The sequence below is a fragment of the Xiphophorus maculatus genome, chromosome 1, assembly GCF_002775205.1.
Source record: "Xiphophorus maculatus strain JP 163 A chromosome 1, X_maculatus-5.0-male, whole genome shotgun sequence".
NCBI lineage: Eukaryota > Metazoa > Chordata > Actinopteri > Cyprinodontiformes > Poeciliidae > Xiphophorus > Xiphophorus maculatus.
The window spans coordinates 1,802,272-1,825,211 of NC_036443.1; the positions used below are offsets into that span (position 1 = coordinate 1,802,272).

General features: G+C 38.2%; 2 protein-coding genes across 3 annotated transcripts; both read right to left on the reverse strand.

The window, feature by feature from the left end:
- Positions 1-926: 926 nt before the first annotated feature.
- On the reverse strand, positions 927-6,405 carry tgm2 (transglutaminase 2). Its single transcript, XM_023340287.1, is given in 11 exon segments — positions 927-1,223; positions 3,802-3,878; positions 4,141-4,168; positions 4,170-4,320; positions 4,472-4,575; positions 4,713-4,734; positions 4,737-4,850; positions 5,397-5,574; positions 5,730-5,878; positions 5,963-6,061; positions 6,150-6,405. Coding segments are annotated over 11 exon segments (1,341 nt in total). The 3' UTR covers positions 927-1,060.
- A 1,732-nt stretch (positions 6,406-8,137) lies between these two features.
- e2f1 (E2F transcription factor 1) lies at positions 8,138-22,493 on the reverse strand. 2 transcript variants are annotated; one of them, XM_014471961.2, is made up of 8 exons: positions 22,387-22,493; positions 21,170-21,461; positions 20,801-20,900; positions 16,283-16,502; positions 16,063-16,215; positions 15,352-15,466; positions 14,720-15,008; positions 8,138-13,444 (listed from the first exon to the last, which is right to left on the reverse strand). In XM_014471961.2, the coding sequence occupies exons 2-8, from the start codon at positions 21,419-21,421 to the stop codon at positions 13,203-13,205; spliced, it is 1,371 nt and encodes a 456-aa protein (XP_014327447.1). In that variant the 5' UTR covers positions 21,422-21,461; positions 22,387-22,493; the 3' UTR covers positions 8,138-13,202. The 2 variants fall into 2 exon arrangements, with proteins under 2 accessions (XP_014327447.1, XP_023193310.1); XM_023337542.1 differs by having other exon boundaries at positions 21,170-21,501.
- Positions 22,494-22,940: the final 447 nt, after the last annotated feature.

The following is a 22,940-nucleotide window of genomic DNA, read 5'->3' on the forward strand; positions in this document are numbered from 1 at the left end:
AATAGCATCTCAAAAATTGTTTGTATTATTTTCCTTAATCAAGTGAAAAATATTTATTAGCATTACAGCAACCAAATGGTTTTAATAAATGCTGAGCAGATTTTTGCCTGAATCTTTGAGGATTTATCTCCAAGTCTTAGAAGTTGGAAAGCCTCTTTGCCATCACCCTAATCTTTCGCTCTCTCCACAGTTTCTCTCAGATTGAAGTTCCAAACAAATGCACATCTGTTTGGAAAAATGTGGAAATAGAAAACTGAAAATGGAAAATAACAGAATTTTAATTTATTAAATATTCCATTCATCCATTTCACTATTTTATACAAGCGTGACTAAATTAAAATAAGAAAAAAACAAACAAACATGCTCAGCACACTCCCACCTCAATCAAAAATAACAACAAAAAATCCTTGGCAAATGAAGAGTACCGCCACCTATCCAGGGACTTCTTTTGGCTTCATTTTTGAACCTGTCATTTCTTTTTTGTCCTGGTGACTGAAGTGGAAACACAACAAGGATAAGCAACCAAGAAAGGCTGCTGTGCTATAAACCTTAAGCCATCTAAAACAGCTTAAACTCTAAATAAAACCTTTGAAGTAAAAATGCAAAGATAATTGACTATTTACTGCTCAAAACCAATAAATAGAACCAAACTTCAGAGTTTCAGACTTTCCTTTAAGAGTTTGTTTGTTCTTCTGCCAGCCTGTTAACCTTTACAGGTGATTTGATACTTTTAATGTCTGGGGTATTTATAGTCACTTGTAACATCCCCCTGTGACTGCACACTATTATTGCTCTGTTTCAAAATTGTGTAGGGATAAAATTTTAAAAAATTACTCATTTGAATTAGTCAATGCCTTGTATTTCTATGGTAACAGCTGAGCATCAATGGTCCATTTATTATTCGAATATCTTGTTTTATCAGTGAATTGCATGCCATATATCTTGTGTTATGTTATAAAAAAGCTACACAAATACAATTTTTATACAAATATTTAAAATATTCTAATTAAGTGAATTTAGACATTCACATTTTGATTTGAGTTGAGTTGGTAAAATAGATTCATAACCATGGGGCCCTGACAGAAACTTTGTGGTAACTCTTGGAAACAGTGATGTAGTTGTTGCTGTGTGACAAAGTAGCTACTAGCAGCTTAGTTGCATGTGAAGTGGCCTTGATGGACACTTTCTTCTCTATCTTCTCGCCTGGATGAAGGAAATCCACCCTGGGGGACAGAAAGGAGAAACTTAATCTTCCAATTTCAGCTCAAACAGAGAGAGCGTTTATCTCCAGAGCCCTGAAACGCTCCAGAGGTCCAATAGTTTTCCTCAAAAGCAGGCAAAACACCAAACATCTCTCTATTCTCTCAAAATAGAGATATGTTTGGTGTTCTACTGTGTGCAAAATGATCACAAAATAACTGTGTTCAATCACACTTGTTCAACAGCTACATACAGAAACTATCACAATATCTGGTTAAAAAGACATTCTGTCATTCCCTATATAAAGATATACAGCACTTATATAATCATATTTTGGAGCTCTAAAAAATTACCAAAAGCATGAATCATGAATCATAATCAACCACTGTGATTAAATGTAATTTTTAAAGGGAAAGAAGGAGATACAAGCAGAGGAGAGAGAAGGATAGAGAGAATATAAGACAGATTCCTAAAAGTCTGTTTCTACACCTACAGAAAGAGAGAACTCAGTGTTCAGAACATCATGTTTTAACTTCAATCCACATCCACAATATGTCGTATTAGCTTGGAGTGATTTTTCCTGGCCAAGTATTAAGTTGTTTTTTTGGAAAACTAACTATAGACGGACCTGTGGTGCTTGAGAGGTGTAGCATGTGACACACAACACGGATGCCTGTTGTTATCTAGTTATATCAATGTGTAGCATTAAGAGTTATGGTCACTTTTCCGTAATCTTTGGCTGTGTTCAGCTTTTTTTCATGATCTCTTGGAGAATAGATGTCTTCTGGACATGAAAGTGCAAACATAATTGAAAGGAATACACAGATGTATTCCTAAACCCAGTTTGGGCCAAATTATGATAGATGCCTTCTAAGACATTCCTCTTGTTTGCTTTGCTTTTGATTATGCAAGTGCTGAACTTAAAGCAATCCACCAGTACTGCAGCAAAACTGAATAAATCTGTGTGGAATTTTTGTGCTTCCAGAAACAAAAATGTTTGTGTGTTAGCTTAGAAAATGGCACTAAATATAAGTAGAAAGGGCAATAGATTGCTTTTCTTTGTTAATCTAATCTTAGCAATAAAGAACTTGTATATTTAAAGGAGAATAAGGTAAAAAAAATCGATTGTATTGCAAAGGTAATTATGCCATGAAATGGCTGACGTAATCTGGTTGCTGAAGTATTCCTGTGCAATAAAATCAGAAACATATGTAACAACAATCCCAAACTTTGCTAAAACTATGAACATTTTTATTTGTAAGTGTGTAAAACTGCTAAAGCTCCAAACTACATGCAGTTGTAACTACAGGAAGAGGTGATTCTATAAAGTATTGTTTTATCATTTTTAATAGTAAAAAAATGCTACATATCTATATACTTTTCCTTGCATTTTATATTTATGCTCCATTTTGTGTTGATATACAAAATACATTGGAGTGTGAAGTTCTAACATGACAAAATATGGAGAAATATTTTGAATGTTTTACTAAGACACTACTAATGAGAGCAAAGGGCTAAAGAAAACAAACTGCTCAGTTCGTTAACTTTGGACAATTTTACATTCCTTCCTTCTCTTAAGGAAGGAATGTCATCTTTAACGCCCCCTACTGCCCTAGATTATCTATTACATGGTTTTTGACTAGAATGAATGAACAAAGACCTTACCTACTTGTTATTAATTCTTCAAGTAGTTTGATGTCTCATGTTCATGCTTTTATTTTGAAGTGTTTTCTTTTATTTTGAAGGACATTTGTGCCATTTCTTTTCTTCTTCTTGACATTCGTCAGTTGATCTCTTTTCTGCTTATTAAGAGCAGTGCCGCAATCATTCATGATGTAAGTAGTGATGTTAGTCATGTGACATGAATAGGTGGATGTTAATTATCACTTCTGACAGAGTTGCTTAGCTGCCAGGATAGTTAAAGTGCCTGCACTTTTTGACTTTGAGTAATTGCACTGGAAAGCATTAAAGACTACATATTTGGTTTAGAAAATAATACAATGTAGTTATTTGACAATATGTGTTGAATGTGTTTTTTCCTTAAATCTTACCAATACAATCATCGGAAGTAATGGACCGTGTCCTGATATGAGGCGAAAATGTTGAGTAATAATACAAAAAGAAAAAAATAATAATGGGAGGGTTAGATTTTATTGACTTTCAAAAATAAATAAAAAATTAAAAAAAACAATACATTTCTGTGGCTCAAGGTGAAAGCAAAATGAACTGATTCTCCATTTGGTCTTTATGCATTTAACAAATCTGAAAACAATAAAACAGATTTCTGGCCATTCATGTCTTCTTATTAGATAAAAGTATAGTTATTTAAGGAGATTTGAAATGAATGTTTTAGGTAACAGCTATTTCTCATTCAGTTTTTTAAGTTTCTTACATCTAATAACTACAAACAATATTTACGTCATTAAGACTCAAGCAGTTACTCCCATTAAAGCATAATTTTTGTAAAGTTATTTAGATCTAAACTATTTTCATTAAGGAGACAGTAGTTTTCACAAGAAAGCATCTAAAACAAAGTTAATTTGGAAACATTTACCAGTGTATTCATGTATGAGCAGCATGTCTGTGCATCTAAAATCTTACCAACAAGGACATCTGCAGAGAACAAGGAGACGTCCTGCATGCTGTGAAAAAAAGTGAAAAACTTTGAGCTGCAGCAGCTAGACCTAACTCGACACATAATCGTCTGTGGGGTGTGTAGATTTAATGTTACCCCTAGTGTCTGTAGCTGAGTGTGAGCTGAAGCAGACTTTGAGAAAAAAGAGAGATGAAAAAAAAAACATTTAAAGAAGGATTTTACGAATCCTATAGACACAAAAACAAGTTTGAATACCTCTTAAGTCATGTCTTTGCATTTCTGAAAAAGACAGCAAGAGCATTTTAACAAAGACAGATATAAGCATTTAGAGCATCTGAGCTGACGCTTTTGGTGCATATAAGCTGTCCCACAGTCCACTTTTTGCCCAACCACAACCCCATTGTGCAAAATAAGACAACGGATGTCTCCGTCAACAGAGGCGTAAAGGAACGGGGTGTCAAACTTCACGGAAAAGCAGCATTCACGGATGGCAGCAACCGGACACGGACTATATCGGAATATTTCTATGAGACAGGATCACCACTACATTTTAGAGTGTTAACTTCTCACTTTGAACCTTCAATAGAAACATTTCTCCAGAGGAAAACCATACTCTGGTGGGTGAATTTACTTAAATTGTTTGTAGGAAAGTTTAGGAAACAATTCCCACCCTACCTCGACTCCTCTCTTGCGGTGTTGGGTCAACAACCTGCCAACCATCAAATCCTGGACCAAGGTCCGATCTCCTCATCCAGCACTCCACCCATACATGGAAGTTCCTGTAGGTACACACAGGTGATCACACTCTACAAACCGAAATGCATGGAATGGTGATGCAGATTATCCTTGCATAACAAAACTATAACCATCTTTTAAAAAAAAAAAAAAAAAAAAAAAGCTGTTATGTTTGCTGTACCAAATGCTGTCTCTGGACAAGCCAACTTCTCCCCGTTGGTTGTGTAGTACTCTTCAATGGTGGTGTTGGCATCAGTGTCATGGGCTGCATTGAAAACTGTCACCACCTTCCTGGAGGGAATCCCCAGCACTCTCATAACTGAAAAAAAAGTTTGCGTGTTTTATTTGTTCTGCATTTCTCAGAACTGAAGAAGGTTCTGTCTATTATGGACAATAAACAGCATGTTATATTTTATTTTTATTTTGTCTACAATTGCTACTCAGTGGTGGTTGTTGTGTGTCTTGTCTCTATGCTGCTGTAACTGCAAAATAATTTCCCTGCTGGGATGAATAAAGTAATTCTATTCTATTCTGAGAAACTGCATTCCTCAGAAAAGAGGAATGCAGTTTGTTTCACATCACTGTTCTTCATCAGTAAGACCAAATCTGTGTCCAAAGGCAAGAAAACAACCTTGGTGTAGGGCAAGGAACAAGTTTTATACTTCAGTAGTAATCTAAACAAGGACAAAAAGAAAAACCTGAGTGTGGTCCAACCAACTTTGATCAATGGATCAAACTTCTTGCCTGGCCAGGGAGGCAGGCAGAAAGACATCAAGTCCAAAAAAAAAAAAAGCCTTCAACCAGAATCTTAACCAGACTCACTGTGTTGTCTTTGGAACCCTGATAGTGATGATTCCAGAAGTACCTGTGCAGAGGACCGATGCAAAGACCAGGCATTGCCTGTAGCGCACAGGCTTGAATTTGGATGAGAGCCATTGTTGGAGGATTTTAGCACTTCCGGTCCAAGCTGTTGGCTTGACACCGTCACGGTAGTCATGCTCCCATTTTCCAAGCAGAATTTCCAAATCATCATTGGCATTTACCTTCAACAAAAAGAGGCACATTACCTGATGTTCTGTAGAACTGACCAGCAACTTGTTAGAGAATGTGATTTGGTGATATGTTGCAATGAATACTGGCACATATTTGTGCATTGGAATCCATTATTGTTAATAATAGGGTAGTTGTTATAGCTTGCCATGGCACAGATGACCAGAGAGAGGTACACAGGGTTTGCTCATGAGATGTAGTCTTCGTGGTTGTTGTCTTGGTGCTGTGGGCTGACTTGCAGTAGCGCCAGACATGCCTCTAGAACTCCTGGGTCATACTGCTCAAATCCAAACACACCTTATTATATCCTTTTCTGCAAATAAAGTTTTGAATCTTTCTATTCAGTAGGATTTTTGTTGTGTGTTTCCCACCTGACCAAACGACTCTGTACATTTTGACAACTGCCCATGTATACCAGTCCATAATCACTCTTAACATACTCCTCTATGCTCGCCTTCTGTGCCATGTATACCGGATCATCTGAAATTCAGTAGCAGGACAGTGGGGCATCTTCAACAAAATAAAAGCAAAGGTGGGAAAGGGATTTGGAAGAAAAACATGGACTCACCTCTCAGCCAAGGATTGCACCGCAACACAAATGTCCCAACTTCATAAGTTTGTGCTGGAATTGTCTCTATTTGGACCAGGAGCTGATAGACTCCCACCGAAAACAGAACCAGGGAGCAGATGTGGATGGTGACTGACCCAAAACGGATGTCTCTGGGATGAACTTTAGCTGACCACCTCTGGTGGTTTGAACATTCTTCTGAGAACAAAACTGGGATCCCCTGAGTCAGACTCCTTACACAGAGGAAACCACTCATAATGGAAATGTGGAACTACACCTTTCAAATTTACACTGAATACTAAACTACAGTACAGACCAAAAGTTTGGACACACTTTCTAATTGAATTGAATGAGAAGATGTGTCCAAACTTTTGGTCTGTACTGTATGTTTAATAAGTTTGGTTTTCTGCTTCAGCATTGCTTTAGTATGAATATAATTTACACATACACAAAACAAATGGTTTAGTATTTTCTGTTGCTGTTAGGACAGAAGATGAAGCGTTCTAACAACACATTGGATGAATATTGAGTTGGTGCTGGTTTCTAAAAAAAACATCAGCAGAAGCCTCATCATTCTTCATAGCCGCCATTTTGAACTATACAAAAACCTGATCACGCTTAGCTGAAAAAACAGGATGGAATAAGAAATGGGAAGATATTGGTAACTAATCAGAGACCAGTAAGAAAAACCATAAAAGACATGGTTATTTGTTTTTCATTTTAAACATTAAATAATAAATATACATGAAAGTATTTTTTGCAGTCAAAAACAGATCATTCATTTTGGTTTATGTTTTTTGCACTTATTTTTTCACCACTAAGTAAACATAAATATAAACTTAAAATATAAACGAGTATCTAAATTTTGAATGAATTTCGAGGAGGACATTAAAAAACAGAACAAAAAAAACCTTTTTAAATACATATTAGATTTAGACAATATTACATCCAGGTTTGGGATTCTAAACCTGAACCAGTATGTTGAGTCATGATCACTTTCATGTTTGATTAGGTTTGCATTAGAAAACTGATAAAAATTTGTTTGATTTTAACCCAGCAGTTTTTAGAGTGTATGAAATGTCTAATCCTGGCCACTCGTCTTTTTAATAAATCAAAAATAATAAAAAATGGAAGAATTAAAAGAAATCTGAATAAAAATCTTTAGTAAAGGCAACAAATTTGACATTTTTTGTGCAAAAACACAACGTGTTTAATAATAATCTTGATGATCTGATTTTATGTACAGATTCATGTTTGTCACCGACATGACACAGGCAGTGATGTAATGTAGCTTCTACATGGTGTGTGACAGTCAATGTACATTTATAATCTATATGATCTAGATTAATCTTCCATGCAGATTATTGGCTTATTTTTGTTTTTGTTTCCTTAATGCTAAAAGAGTTAACCTTCATTTACTGTATTAGCCACACTAAGAAAATAAAAAACATTAAATTACTAGTAATAAAGTCATTAAAGTATTATAAAAACTTACTGAATTTGATAGGAGCAGTATCTAGTTTAAGCAACAAAAGGACAAACTGGTTTTGACTGATTTTTTAAAAAGTATAAATATAAATAAATATACTGTTTTAAATAAGAAAAGTAACAGAAAAATAGTAACACTGCTTGGGATTTTGAGAAGTCATCTAGAAGAAACAATGTGAAAAAAGGAGTTATAGTGAGTCACTTTATGCCTTTTAACATCGTCATTTATGAGAAAAACATATTTTTAGATCTCATTATAACAAGATGAATAATTCACCTCGTTATAACAGAACGTTTCTGATTTAACAAGTTTTGAGTTTCTCATTATTTTCCCAACAAGATTGCTCCTGAATTTACAAATATTTAAAATTTCTAAGCAATTTTCATTTTGAAAATGAAGTTTATTTGTTTCATTACAATATTTCCAGCTGCTAATAAATAATAAATGAATGCAAACTGAGAAGAAGTGTGAAATGCACATAAGAGATGGTGCAAACAGGTCAGATCAAAATAGTCAACTTTTATTTGTGTCAAAAACATTGACATGGAGAATTTGATACAAAAGGGCACTGAAACTAATCTGTAATTCTGGAAACACACACACACACACCCACACGTGCACACACACACACACACACACACGCACCAACACACACGCACGCGCACACAAATGCAACAATGAGTACACTGTTGCGTGAGTCTGGTTCCCATAACATAGCACACAGCAATATTTATTAGCATAGCACTGAAATAATAATAGTTCTTCTTTTGTCCTCATTTGTATCCCAAACTGACTTTGCCAAAAAATAAAAAATAAAATTTTAGCATAGTGTTATAAAAATCGGATTGAATGTCCTATTCCCCGAATAATCTGTCACATCCCTGACCCATTTTTTTTTTTAAAAAGCCATTTATAATCGCTTTCACATTATGCAAGCCACTGATTTCTACAACTGCAACACAATTAATTTTTGAAAAAGTTTAAAAGGTGCAAACTTTATCCAACACCACCTGCACACCACACGTTCTTTCACCACAACACAAACACACAACAATCACCACTTTACCTCACCAAGGCACTGCCTATGTCCTGCTGAGAAAAACACGAGTCACACAGAGGGTGGCGCCGCCAACTCTACAGTTCAGCTGCCGCTCAGAGTTTAAGGCCAAGCAAACAAATTCCTAATAGTTCCATGTTACAAACTGGATTTCAAGATAAAATATGAGATTAGTTATGAAGATTTTACACTTTAAAAGGAGTTTGAAGCATGAAACTGAAAAAATGGCTAATTTCAGATTAGAAATTCTACTTATGACAAATATTTTTGTTTCAAACCAATTTTACAATTCAAACATGAAGTAATAAAAGTCTATCGATAAAGAAAATATAACTTTCCATCTTTCTAAAGTCATTTTTACCTTGTTTAGGAGTCATTAAATAATCAAATGGCACTCAGAGGAGGTGGGTAAATGTGGAGAAATACAGTATATCATTTAAATAGGACGGGGAAAAACATTCAGTTATAAATATGCACAAAACAAGGTGGAGATTTACAAAAATGTCACAATTGGGGGAAAATATTTGAAATAAAGTCTCTATTTACCTGTACCTTAATCCCTCCTAAACCCTTTTCCAGAACAAAAAATAAATATAAACACAAACACCCACACACATCAAAGTCCAATGCTTACGAAAGCAAAAAGTTCAAATAAAATGGTTAGCTTACATAACTTAAGACAAAGATTTTGCATGTACAACATTGCATGAGAAACATCTGATATATCGAGGAAATGCCTTATTGCTGATCTAACCTGAAAGCGGACAGTTCCTCCAAGCTTTGTAATCAAATATGAAGATGCAGGTTGATGCAATTGAAGCGGAAAAAAAACATGAATGAAGGGTTTCAGTCAAGATGAAGACGACTGACTCCCTTCTACCTGATAGGTAACTGATTTAAGGCATGATCAATACTGAGCCGATCTGAAGTGCATTGAAAAACAAGACGTCCTCGTTTCTGCTTTCCTTTTTCCCCAAATCTAAAACTTCTACCTAATCTTTCCTAACACCTGCAGCAATGCAGAGTGATCCACAGTCCACTGTGTAAGCTTTGAGATGGAGATTAAAGCTCCATGTCTTCCAGCAGGTGAACATCTAACATCTGAATCTTCTGCTAAACATGTAAAGGAAAATAAAACACACCAGAACCTACACAAAACCCTTCTTGAAACACACCTGTTCACATGTTTGAGTTAAGACTTCACTCTGCTCCAAACACCTGAGACTGTGGCTGAATGCCGTGAGGACTAAGTAAGTCTGATCAGGATTAACTGCTACTCAAAGCCGCAGCAGTCTGCAGACATGCAAACAAACTTCTTGGCATCGCTGGTAAAAAAAGAAAGAAAAATAAATAAACCTTACTTAAATCTTTATTTGCAGCAGCATAATCTCATCTAAAAAAATTAAGAACCCTACCTTTAACTTTCGAGAATTTATTATGTAGAGGGAAAAGTAGCTGTTTTAACATAATCTATAGAAGCACAATTGTTTTCAATTCATACATTCCCATTATGTTTTGACACTAGTATGCCCCACAGTGAGAAGGATGGTCCAAAAGGGCAGAAATATCTCCAAAGCTCACTGTTCAGAAAACAGGGGCAAAATGTGTCATCTTGGAGTCACCAGTCGCCATAACAACCATTATACGCCATTTAACCAGCTGTTTGGGAGAAATGTCCTACTATGACAAGAGATATGAAGTTTGCTAAAATTCTACTTGAATTTAATCTGGAAACATTTGGTTTGGTCTGATGAGACTGAAACCCCTTTCAGATCATAGTTCAATAAACGAGCAACTCTGAGCAACTTGTTGTCATTTCACATTCAGTCAACCTGCAGAGATCACAAACAAGCCTGTGTGTGCTTTAATAGCATGCCGCTGGGATTACTGAGCCAAAGAGGCGGTGTTAGCCTTCAGGGTTCGTCTGATTGGTGTGCGTCACATCTCTACGGGGGTTTCTCCTCTCTTTCTTCAAACAGACTGTTAAAATGTACACAGTGCTTTAAATGCAAGAAAAGGTGCTGAACACCATCATCAGCATGTCATCATATGCTGCTCAACGATCTTCATTGGGTTGGGCCGGTTTCACTTTTGACCTGATACAAAACGTCAACACTGACCCCAGCATAGCATTCTACCGCTTACAGTTTATTGTGTTGTTTGTTGCTACCTCCTGAAGTGCAACACAAGAATAATATCAGTATGTTGGTAAACAGTTGATCACAAGGCGTAAATACATTTAGAAATCATAAAATGAGATCATCATCTCAAAAGCAACAACGATCCAAACATTTAGCTGGGTGGAGGGGAAGCACCAGTAGCTGCATTTCCATTTTAAAGTGAGTAAAAGTTTGTTGGTATTCCACTGAAGTCTACAAAATACAATTTTGCAATTGCAGTGTTTTCTTTAAATAAGAAATGGAATTAAAAATCACTCGTGAACAATAATTCATGCGCCATCATCCTCCAACTGCTTCCTTCTTCTTCGTGGTTTGCGCCAGTGGCAGCATCCGGTCGTGGATGGTGTGAGGCCAAAGTTGTGTTTCTGTTGCAGTTTTGCAAATTAAACCAATTTTTATACGGCCAAAAACCCTAGCGCCATCCTAGCACCAAAACATTTGAAAAAAACCCAAGTTTTTTCAAGATTGGAAATTGCACATTTATTTTCTAAATGTCAAATTGTGCAACATGGTAAATGGAAATGTAGCTAGTGATTCGTGTCCTAATTGCCACATCTACAACCTTAACAACCATATTGTTGTGAGAGTTCTGACGACAGCTACTACCAACAATGTTCAGAAGCTTTTTCAATGAAGCTTTATCAATGAGAGGTGAAACAGCAGAAGAAGACCAGTCGCCTTCTGCCATGTCAGTGATGACTGGGAATCTACAGTACACCAGCATATGATCTCAAAGGTGCAAGAGATGGAGCTTTTCCACAAGAAAGAAAAGTCTAGTAGAGTCTGTGACGCTGTGGGCCTGACAGTATGGACATACGTAGTTAGAGTATAAAACAGAGTATTAAGAATAAAAAAAGATCAGATTTTCAGTGAACTGAAAATCAGTCAGAATCTGATAATAACCCCAAACATCAGGTCCAATCAACATGGGAATGGTTCACCAGACACAATATGAGCCTTTTCAATGGCCAGACCTCAATCTGTTAGAAAAGCCGTGGGCTAATGCTAATACAGACGCACACAAAACTGGAAAATTCTGTCTTCTCAGTCAGAAAAACCAGCTGATTGCCCTCTGAAGTTGGATTTCACACTGGGGAAACTGAGCAACTCCGACTGCCTCTAGTTACAACTTATAAGGCGGACTTTGCATTTCAATATGGCCGCTCCTCACATCTACAGTAGTGAGATGTGATGGAAAGATGTTTACAGAACACAGGTGGAAGAATGCATCTTAATCAATGTTATATGTAGAGACTGTAATGATGTAATGAAGAAATTTAAAGTGGTGTTTATTTATTATTTTTATGTATCATTCCTTTATTTAATCAGGTAAACCCCGTTGAGATCTAGATCTCATTTTCAAGAGGGACCTGGGTTTATGGAAAGTAAAGCTTAAAATATTTGTCAGAGCTAATGCAGTGGATGGCTGTCGCCATGCTGAAATTCAGACTTCTTAATGACTAGAATGCAATTATTTCTTAACAAAATAAAGATCTTGTTTTTCTAAAATTTTCAGTTTTGAGATTATGCCACAAGAATAAAGGATGGGTTTGTTTTGGGTCTTTTTGAACCTCTTTTTATCAGGATGCTCAGAAATGAATCCTCATCTGTCACTGCTTGGTTTCCCCACACACCGACACTGTTTCTCCTCTAGAGAAGTCCTCAGAACTGGTAAATTCTAAGAAAGATGATTCTTACAATGTAATCAGAGAAGAATACTTCATTAAAAGTGGATAAAAATCCCATCAGGGCTCTGGCTTTGAAAACATCTCCTTATAGACACGACATGATCTGGTTTTGAAGAATTCCAGTGATTGGAGAATCTTCCAATGTTGGAATTACCTTGTGCTTTTCTGCTGATTTTCATTCTGAAAACCTCCGGGATGCTTTCTAATAGCAGGCCGTCAATCCTCCCTTGACGATCAAAACTCCTCTTGACATCTGGAATCAGTGTTCAGAGAAACCAATCCTAGACGCCATGTTGCTGCACATGCAAACTCCAATCCCCCTCTGCCCAATGTCTACTTGGATAATTCATCCAAAATCAACAACGTGGTACAAAATATCAAAATAAACTTATATAAATAATTTAAATAGCCATACTAAAGCTGAAATCCTGGTCAAAATTTTAAAAAATAGCCACAGAGATTTGCTCACATTGGTATATACAATTAAGGACAAATTTGAGATTTCATAACTAGGCAATTTCCCAGAGCCCAAAGGGAAGGAAAACTAAGATTGGACTGTGAAATATTGGTTCACAGCTCTCCTTCAGCGGAAAGGTAAAGTCCTACATTGTGAACGATTCAAGTCGTCTTTTTCTCCATCTACCCGTCGCCCAAAACGTGCGACAAATCGTCAAAGTCACAGTCAAACAGTTCGCTGATTCCTTCATGGTCCTCCAGTCCAAAATGGTAGTCGTGTCTGTAGGGAGGGGACAGGTTGATGAAACTGTCCAACGGGAGAGGAAGGCCTTCTCCATTCAGGAGGTCCGAGGACGAGAGAGGTGACAGGTCGAAGTGGTCGATGTCCCCCAGGCTGGAGAACAGGTCTCCCCCCAGGAGAGATTCTGTTGACGAAAGCAAGAAGTGTGAAAAAAAAAAAGAAAAAAGACAATGGCACGGGAACGCAGCCAACCACTAAAGATGTTAGAGTTATGTTTAAGCACTGTTGTGAAACCGGTCGTTCCTGCTGAGAGATTGATCAACTTCTGAGATAACTAAACATGTCAAAAAAAAAAAAAAAATCCCGTCAGACGTGCAATGTAAGTACTGCAATTTAACCTGTCTGTCAATGTGGCTCAACTTTGTTGCTTTACACTTATTTAGTTAATTACTGGAGCAACATTTCAGCAGACAATAGCTAAACCCAAAGAAAAACAGGGTCTTCCATGCTCTTTTTATATGTGGTTTCTGATCTATTTGGAACACCTTATAATTTTATTTTTGTTTTTTAATTTTCAATTTTACAGCATTTCCATTGTAGAGGACATGATGATTTACTTCTGCCATTACAACCTGAAAGAGACATGAAAAATGAACAGGATCTGATGTTAACTTAAATATGCATTCAGTTTGAACAAAAACAAATGTAGTTGAAAGGAACCGTAAAGCGTGGTCATCTGGTTATGGTATGTTCGTATTCTCACACACCGTTCATTCGCCCCGCCTCGCCCCGCAGTGACCCTCTGTGTGTGCTGCTACTCAGCTAACCAAACACCCGACTCTCTGGGTAAACTCTGCAGTACATGTGGCTTTTTCCGCTTGTAAAGCACAAATCGCTGCTCATCTTAATCTGATTTGATTGTTTTTGGTCGTTGTTTTCTGGAAAAACACAGACAGCACAGTCAGTAACATTGTTGTATATCATTGTTATCTAATGAAACGGATTTCTAGACTTGGTATTCTTATTATATAAGTGGGGAAAATGAATAAATCCAAATGGGTACTTCTCAGCCTTTCCAGCTAGATCCTGTAGTTTTGATTTATTCCACTTTTGGGTTGGCTTCATGTCAATTTCAAATTTTTATACTATTATAGAGCTCAGTTGAATTTTTTCATCCTTCTCTTTACTACTGTATTTCCCTGACAATAAGTCGCTCTGCAGTATAAATCTCACAAGTCAAAAAATGTGACAAAAAAGAAAAACAGCAAAACAAAATAACAGTGACTTTATTACTGTTATTCACTATTACTATACGGTACTTCCTTCTGGAAGATATGGTACTTGTGGTTTTAGTTCTCGTCACTCTTATACAGTTTCCTCTCCTGAGATCAGCCATGTTGACTTTGCTGTCGGTCTTTATCTTTTTGTGTGTAAGAAACGCCTGAGAGTGAACTCTCACCTGCATCCCCACCCAGCACCAGCGGCGAAGCCTCCTGCTGGGAGGCCGCCGTTACCGTGGACAAGGTGGACGCTGGAGAAGACACGCCATCGTCCAGCGCTGCTGCTCCGCTACGGGCCGAAGGTGGCGGTGGCTCGGCGGGTGGGGTGGGGAGTGGGGCGTGGGAGGGGTCAGAGGTGCTTTGAGACGGGCTGCCTCCTGTCACGGGGCTGCACACGCCAGAGCTGTCCTCTGGACAAAGGAAGACGTCTATGGGACCCTGCGTGCTCCTGAGCGACACCTGGTAGCCCTGAGAGAGACGGACGACATGAAGGAGCGTCGCTCAGTCAGGAGGAACTCACACACTGCAGCTCCATTACAAACATGTCCAAACTTTGTCAATATTCCACTAATGTTGGAAAAAAAAAAAACAATTTTGCAATTGCTGTGTTTCTACTAAATACGAAACAAAATTACAACTCACACGTGAAGAAGTTTGTTCACACCACTTGTGAAGCTTTTGATCGGCAAAGAGTATTTTTTGTTTTTTAAATTGGCGCTAAATTAAGCAAATTTATGTTCAAAATGTCAAACTGTGGACTTGTAGGGTAAATGGAAACGCAGCTACTGAGGCGGGTTTCCTCTGCCCTCACCTCGCTGGGCTCTGTGACTTGCATCTGGGTCTCTGGAGGAGCTCTGACCACCATGACTAGCTGGTCTGGGGAGTCGAATGACTGCCGCAGGTCCTGACAGCGCACGTAGCCCAGCCTGCTGGACGCAGCTGTTAAAGAGCTAACACTTCTGTTTGCAGGTTGACGTACTTTACAATTTTGTTTTCTGATTGTTGCAGTGACTAAAATGACTAAAGCTTTATCTTTAGCACCACATGGTTGTGCAAAAAATGTTGAAATTGCTGCATACAACCATAATAAAGACAGGATTTTAACAGTATTTAAATTGAAAATTACGTTTCCAAGTTCCTTCTTCTACCTTATGCAAATAAAATGCCCTCCTGTGTTGTCACAGTGCAAAAGAAGAACTCCATATTGGTCATTCAAGTTAACATGAACTGTATAAGCAAACCATACAGAAATCTCAAAAGAAAAAAAGCATGTGTTACTGTTTATCATTATGCATGCTTTGTCTTTCAAGAGATGCCTTTATCACAATTAGTTGAAAATCGTCTCAAAACAACAATATTATTATTTATCTCAATAATTTCTGGAACTATCTATTGTCCAGCTAAATGTGTTGTTGTGACAGGCCTAAGTATGAATATTTCTGCAGGTGTACAGTTGTCCAACCAACTGATGAATCAAACCTGGTCACTGAGACAGCATTCACTAGAAGCAGTAAAAGGATATTTCTTGTTCTGTGGTTCCTCTGTGAGCAGCCGCAGTTGCAGGGTGCATTTAGAGATGAGTTCGTCCAGCTGCTCCTCGGCCTCAGTCAGATCACACACCTCCCTCTGCAGCTCCTTGTGCCGGGACACCAGGCTGGCATCCATACGGTTGCCACTGCGGAACAACAGTTGGGTTAAAATTCAGAAGTTACTCCGGCAGTCTGGTTTGCTCCCACACTCACAGCCACTGGATGTTGTTCTTGGACTTCTTGGAGATGAGCTGGATTCCCTCCAGGACGTTAGTGATGTCATAGATGCGTCTCTTCTGGACATCCAGGACCTGGGAGGCCCAGTTCAGGTCCACCACGCCGTCGGCCGACTGCGACAGCAGGTTCAGGAAGCGCTTGGTGGTCAGGTTTAGGGACGTGTCGTATCGGGACTTCTCCGTCGAGCTTCGAGGAACTTTGCAGAAAAAAAAGAAGATCTAGGTTTACATTTCCTGTAGAATTCAAATTCTTTCAAAAAACATCCCCAAAAAAATTAATCCCAAATTAAACGTTGCAGCAACTCATATTAATTTAAGACTCTGATAGTGTTGTGGGCAGGAAGGATCTCCTGTAGCAGTCTGTGTTATAGAGAATTTGAAGAAGCCTCTGACTTTTCTATGAAGAGGGAAGTGTCATGAAGAGGATGCTCAGGATTAACAGAGGCTCCTGGTTTATTAAATGTTCTGCAAACTGAACCTCCATTTTAGGGCTCCTGCTCTCGAGTTCAACATTTTGCAAAATCCTCTTCCGAAATATTCCACCCCATTTCATCTGTTACATTACAACTTCAAACATTCGCCTGTTTGTTTAATTATTAAACACAAAGTAGGACACAACTATGATGTGGAAGGAAATTTTACCTCCATTGTTCTGACACCACTAATAAAATCCAGCGGAACGGATTGCCTACAGAAGTCATGTAATTACCAATAACATCCTATTCGTGAGTCATTTCATCTCAGTGTAAATCCAGTTGTTCTGTGAAGGCCTCTGAGGAAACATTAGTGATTAAACAGCAAGATGAACATTAAGGATGTTTTCACATCTGATAGTCCAGAAGACTCGGTTTGATTTGGAACCAAAATTATAACATTTGTTCCATTTTCAGCTGCTGTGTTTATCTGCTGTATCAAATAAACCAAAGTGTTTGAAAACCTGTTCCTCCTCTGTCCTGTGGGAGCGCTGCACCAAGAATCACTGAAGGAAACAACATAAAAACCTCCAAAGAAAAAAGTGAGAACAACTTCCTTCATTACAAAATGTAAAAAACAATGGAATGATGTAAAATTTTAGCTGTTGCTGGATTTCTCTTTTGTCTTTGGCTAAAGACTGACTAGCTAGACTGACGTGTTTGTTTTGATTGTATTTACCCAGAATTCCCTCTACTGTACTCAACTTCCTGCTTTTGGAGCAGCCTAAAAAAGAGCAGAGGAGTTAAAGCAGATATCTGAAGGAGCACTGCTCAGGTCATCATCTAAGAATGAAAACAGTACTGCAAAAACAAAGAAGAAAAAAATAAAATAAATAAAACTGTTCAGGGGACAAAACAAATGGAAGAAGCAGCATGATGATGTCTGGATATTCTTCTCCAGCAGAGACAGGAAGTGAAATGCAGGCGGCTGGGACAAAGTGAAACAAGATAAAACAACAGGAGCTTCTTTCTACGTCGGCCTTTGGGTTTAACTGAAACAGGTTCCTCTTTGGCTGCGTTGTGCAGGAACAATGTCGCTTCACTGCAGCTCTAACACAAAACCAGACAATCTGATCAGCACATCTGTTTTCCACTCCTGACATGGTGCTGGAGTAAAGGTCAGGATGGTACTGAGATCCAGCCTCGCAGGCCAACAGTGCACACTGAGGAAACAGAGGAAGAGTGTCTCACTTCTTCTGACTGAGGGATTGTAGACTCATCCTGTTTGGCATGAAGGAAATGGCAGATTAGAAATAAACAAATGACCTTAAAACTGCAAATAGCTGAACTGAAAAAGGTCTACTGGTAAGTCAGAGAAGTAGGAGCCGTTGTTGAAAGACACCCTAAGAGTGTATTCTGCTAGTATACGCAGCTATTTTACTAATGTTTTTTGACATTAGTATTCTGCTAATGTAAAAAAAGAGAACAATTTCCCAATTGCACCGTTTCCTTTAAATAAGAAACACAATTTAAAAATCACATATGAAGAAGTTTGTTCATGTGGTAAGTCATTAAAAAACATGCTGCACCATCATCCTCCAACTTCAACTAGTGTGTTATATGGGTAAGTGGACAATATGTCAATATGTTTTCGACACAGATCAAAAGGTAATAACTAAGCTTTTACAAAATCTAAAAAAAAAAAAAACATACTTCAAATTATTAAAAAATTTAACATTAACAAGCGCTAATCTATTTTTCTGACTTGTCTAAAAGATTTACATGGAATAATTTATGATTCAATGATGTTGGACTCATAAACTATGCCTAAATATTTAGTCTCCTCCACAGTCTTGAGTTTTAGATTTTTATCATGAAAAATTGGGAAACTCCTTTGGTTGTACTTAAGTTGTAAAATCCATTGCGATGTCTAATCGGTTTTCATTTTGAGATATGATGATTGAAGCCAAAGTTGTCTTATTTGTTTCCAAAAACCTAGTAGCAGCTTGTTCCAGGTGACCTGCTGTATATGAGTCGTCTGCATACACTACAATATCAACAGAAAACACCAAGAGCTGTTTAATCTACAAACTGAAAAACTATAACTACCGTTTTATTTGCAGGTAAGGCTGCCCTCTTGATCCAGTCTGTCTCAGTTTAGGTTATATTTGAATGATCTTTCACTAAGCAATGTTCTGATCATACCGGGCTGTGATTGCTCTCTCTGTTTAATTCTGTGTGTTACTCATTAAGTCCATTTATGGGTTTTTTTTTTCCTTTCGTGAAAGTCAAATTTCATATAAAATCATATTTGTTATCCATTGTAACCCAACAATTACCAGAGTACTGAAAATGTTTGAACCATTTGTTTAAATCCCATTCCCTAATGATCTTAATTTAGCCGTTTTTGTTTTCAGTTATGTAGGTCTGGGCTTTGACTTGACCATTCTATCATGTAAATAAGCTTTAATCTGACTGGCTACAGAATTACTACACACTGTACACAGTCACAAATTACACTGCACTTTTTCCTGTCTGTTTAGCATGTGTGCATTTTATGAATTCTGTTGCCCGTTATGACTTTTCAGTCTGTCTGTACGACTCGTGACTTGAAATTGCCCCTCGGGGACAAATAAAGTTATTTCAACTGAATTGACGTCCCCGTTTTCTGTCCTTCATCGACTCTGACCACCTTCCTGTTTCCACGGTAGAAAAGCATATGATGCAGCCACCACAGTGATTCAACATGTGTGCAGTGTTCTTTCATCACCATGCATAACATTAAAAAAGTTCCAATTATATGTTTGCCATCTTCCCTACCTGTCTTGTAGCAAATTACAAAAAGGATTTCTTAGGACATTCTTTCAAAAATATCTTCTTTCCTGCCCATTTATAACAGTCAGATTTGTGAATAGCTTCACTAAACTGCATTCCTGTCGGCAGATTCTCACGTCCGAACAGAAGTCATGTCCTGACAGGGTTGCCTTACTCCATATTTCCATGTCAGGATGACGGACTGAACAGTGGTTTAGTGGATTTGTGTTTTTATTAGGTCTGTCGCAATAAGCAATAAATCAATAAATCACAGAATAAATTAAACTGAGTTCAGTAATTTCCATTTGAATGATTAATTTTAGATATTTAAAATTTCTTCCAGTTCCAGTGTTTGTTAGAATTTAAAGTTTATTGATCTCTGCGAGGGCAAACTTACATTATTATGCCATTATTGTTATATTGCTTGAAAATGATCTCATAACAATATTACCATTTATCACAAAAAGTTCTAAGACAATTTATTCCCCAGCAAAAGTCTGTTATTACTTAAAGCTTGTTTCTTGTTTTGGTGATGCTATTTGTTCTCTAACAAACCTCTGAGGCCTTCACAGAACAGACAAATTTATACTTTCAGTATTTCGTTAGTGCAGTCTGAAGTTGTACTAAAGCATTCTCTTACTCTGATCTGTTCTAATACAAAAAGAGGAAACTTTTTTTGAAATTTGCACTTGTTTTTATTTAACTGAGACATAGTTCTTAACTACTTGTATTGTGTTTGTAATTTTGTTTATTTTCATAAAAACATTTCTTTCTTGTAAATGAGATCTTGCATCTCAATGAACAAAGATCAAATAAATTGCACACAATCAGGCATAACTTACTACTTAGAAAGCAAATGCTTGTGTTGTGCTTTTTGAGTAAAGGGGGGTTAACACATTTTTATTCCCCATATCATATTTTTATGTCAATCATATAAAACCTTGATACAAGGTGTTGTAGTTTATAGTTGCAGTGTGAATAGAAGTTTGAGGGTGAGCGGTGTGAAAACTTGTCACTGGATGTGACCTGAATGCAGAGAAAAGCCGCCATTAGTACCTTTAACTACTGAACCTGACAGAAAACAATGGAGGACGTTTCAAATAAAGCAGCAGCTGCTCTTAAAAGAATAACAAAGGTTGACATATACGTGTGTGTGTGCGTGTGTGTGTGTGTGTGTGTGTGTGTGTGTGTGTGTGTGTGTGTGTGTGTGTGTTGGAAGCACTCGCATTGATGAATGCTGTGAGTTGTTTTTTTTTAAATGCATCTACCTCTAGGAGGAGCAGGTGTGGAGGGCGGGACTTGGCCTGTGGCTGGTCGTGTGGTGCTGACATACTGATGGTCGCTGTCGAGATCCAACTTCCTCTTTACCTGACCACAGGCAGGTGGAGGAGAGAACATGTTACAACGGAGGTTTATTACAATGTATTAGATAATGTAGAGGTGATGCATCATGGGAGAATGCAGATGTGCAAAACAAAATGCCTTCAAGCAACAGATGCTGAGGTTTAGGAAGAGCTCTGCTGCACTGCAGAACATCTGAAAGCCCTCGTTTAACCACTTCCCTTGTTGCTCTTTCACTCTCTCTCTCTCACCCCGCCCTCCCCTCATCTTATCTCCCCATCCCTCATTCTTCTCACCGGAGGTCTCCCCAGAACCGGCCGCCTCTTGTCCTGGATCCCTACATCAGCAGGGCCCTGCGGCGTGGCAAAGAGCAGAATCTCCCCTGTGCTGGTCGGGGCGACAGCCGGGTGGAGCCCCTCGTTGCCGGGGCTGGTGATGATCACTATCTGGTGCTCCTCACCCAGATCTATGGTCCCAGAGTTCAGCAGCGTCTCAAAATCCGCCAGCAGATCCTCCGACGTCTGCCCTGTTATCAGAGTTTCTGACATGGTGGTCCTCACTGGACTCTGGGCGCGCTGCGATGCCGTGCTGTGAAAGAGGACCAACACCTACTGGCATTTGCAGTGTCCTGTGAATTTTGTGGTGCAAAATGGGCAATCTTTTCAGGGCTGTGTGTTGTTAAAAGGAGTTAGAGCATTTCCTCAAAAGCAAAGCTCCTTTTTTCTTTAAGTTGTTGACCTAGTCACTTAAATCTGTATTAGAAATACTGATTTGATCAATCAAATGTAGATGAGAGGTTAAATTGAAAAACAGGATGTTCTGCCAAACAGGAAAATTGGCAACTGAGAATCGTTGCTCAATTGCATAATCCGCACCACGCCTACGGACTCAAAGGCAGAAATGTTATTAAAAAGATTTTTAAAATGTTATGGTGGAGGTAATGAACGCTGGTTATGAATGAACTGGTTCAGGAGCGAGCGGATCTTTTGTTTTCGAGCCTCCTGTCAGCAGAGTTCGGCCGCGGCCTGGCCACTGTGATGCCCTGCTAACAAGCTAACTTATAGCTCAACAACAAAGACTCGCACAAGTTCACTAAATGACCCGGGCAGCAGTTAGGCTAGCTATTAACCACCTTATATTGGCATCATTTCATTTTACTTTGAAATCAGAGCTCGTATATTTAGCTAAAGAAACTTTAGTGCAGCCTACAGAAGTTAGCTTATCAGCATAAAATATCTACAGACCAAAACGCATTGCCACGCGCCGAAATCATCTCTGTCTGTATATTTGTGAAACCAGGCGTCTGTCTTGATGAAAGTACAAGATTTAAGTTGCGTATAGATGTATAGGGTGAGTTAGCATGTTAGCTTTAGCCGTATATCTTCATTCCCCTCGTTTTGTTGGGGCACGCAGGAAGCAGTTCGTCAAAACATGCAAAAATAACGCGAAATGAAAGAGCCTAAATCTACGTTCATTTATCACACCGGCAGGCTGAGGTCCTCGGGTCGCTTACCACTGGGCGCGGCCGATCTGTAAAAGTGTCCTCGCGACCCAGTTTTCTGCCGTTTTTGTTGTTATTGTCCCAGCTGATCGACATCCAAACAAGCTGTTGGTCGGTTTTCGCGCGAAATCTTTTTTGCCGCGAAACCTGCACGTGGAGAGAAAGACCGAACCCCATTGGTCAAAGAGGTGCGTTTTCCGCGACGGGAGGCTGGTGGGCTCTGATTGGCGAGAACAGCTGCCTGTCACGTGCACGAGCACAGATTCTTCGATTGGAAGATGCGTTCATGTTCAGCGAAGAAAATCATTCTCAATCAACATTTATTCAATAAAATGGCTAATTACACAAAATTTCAGTTAATGTGCTACTTCTGTAACTTATACCAACCTTCACATACCAAATTTGCTATTATGGCTGAGACTGAGCTTAAAAATCCAGCACCTCTCATTATTTTCAAGTTATTTTTTATACAGGTACTTAATACATATTTATTATTAGCTATTACACTTTGTAACTTAAGTAAAACCTACCCCCAATAAGTTAGCTATACTTGAATTTTCCGTCAA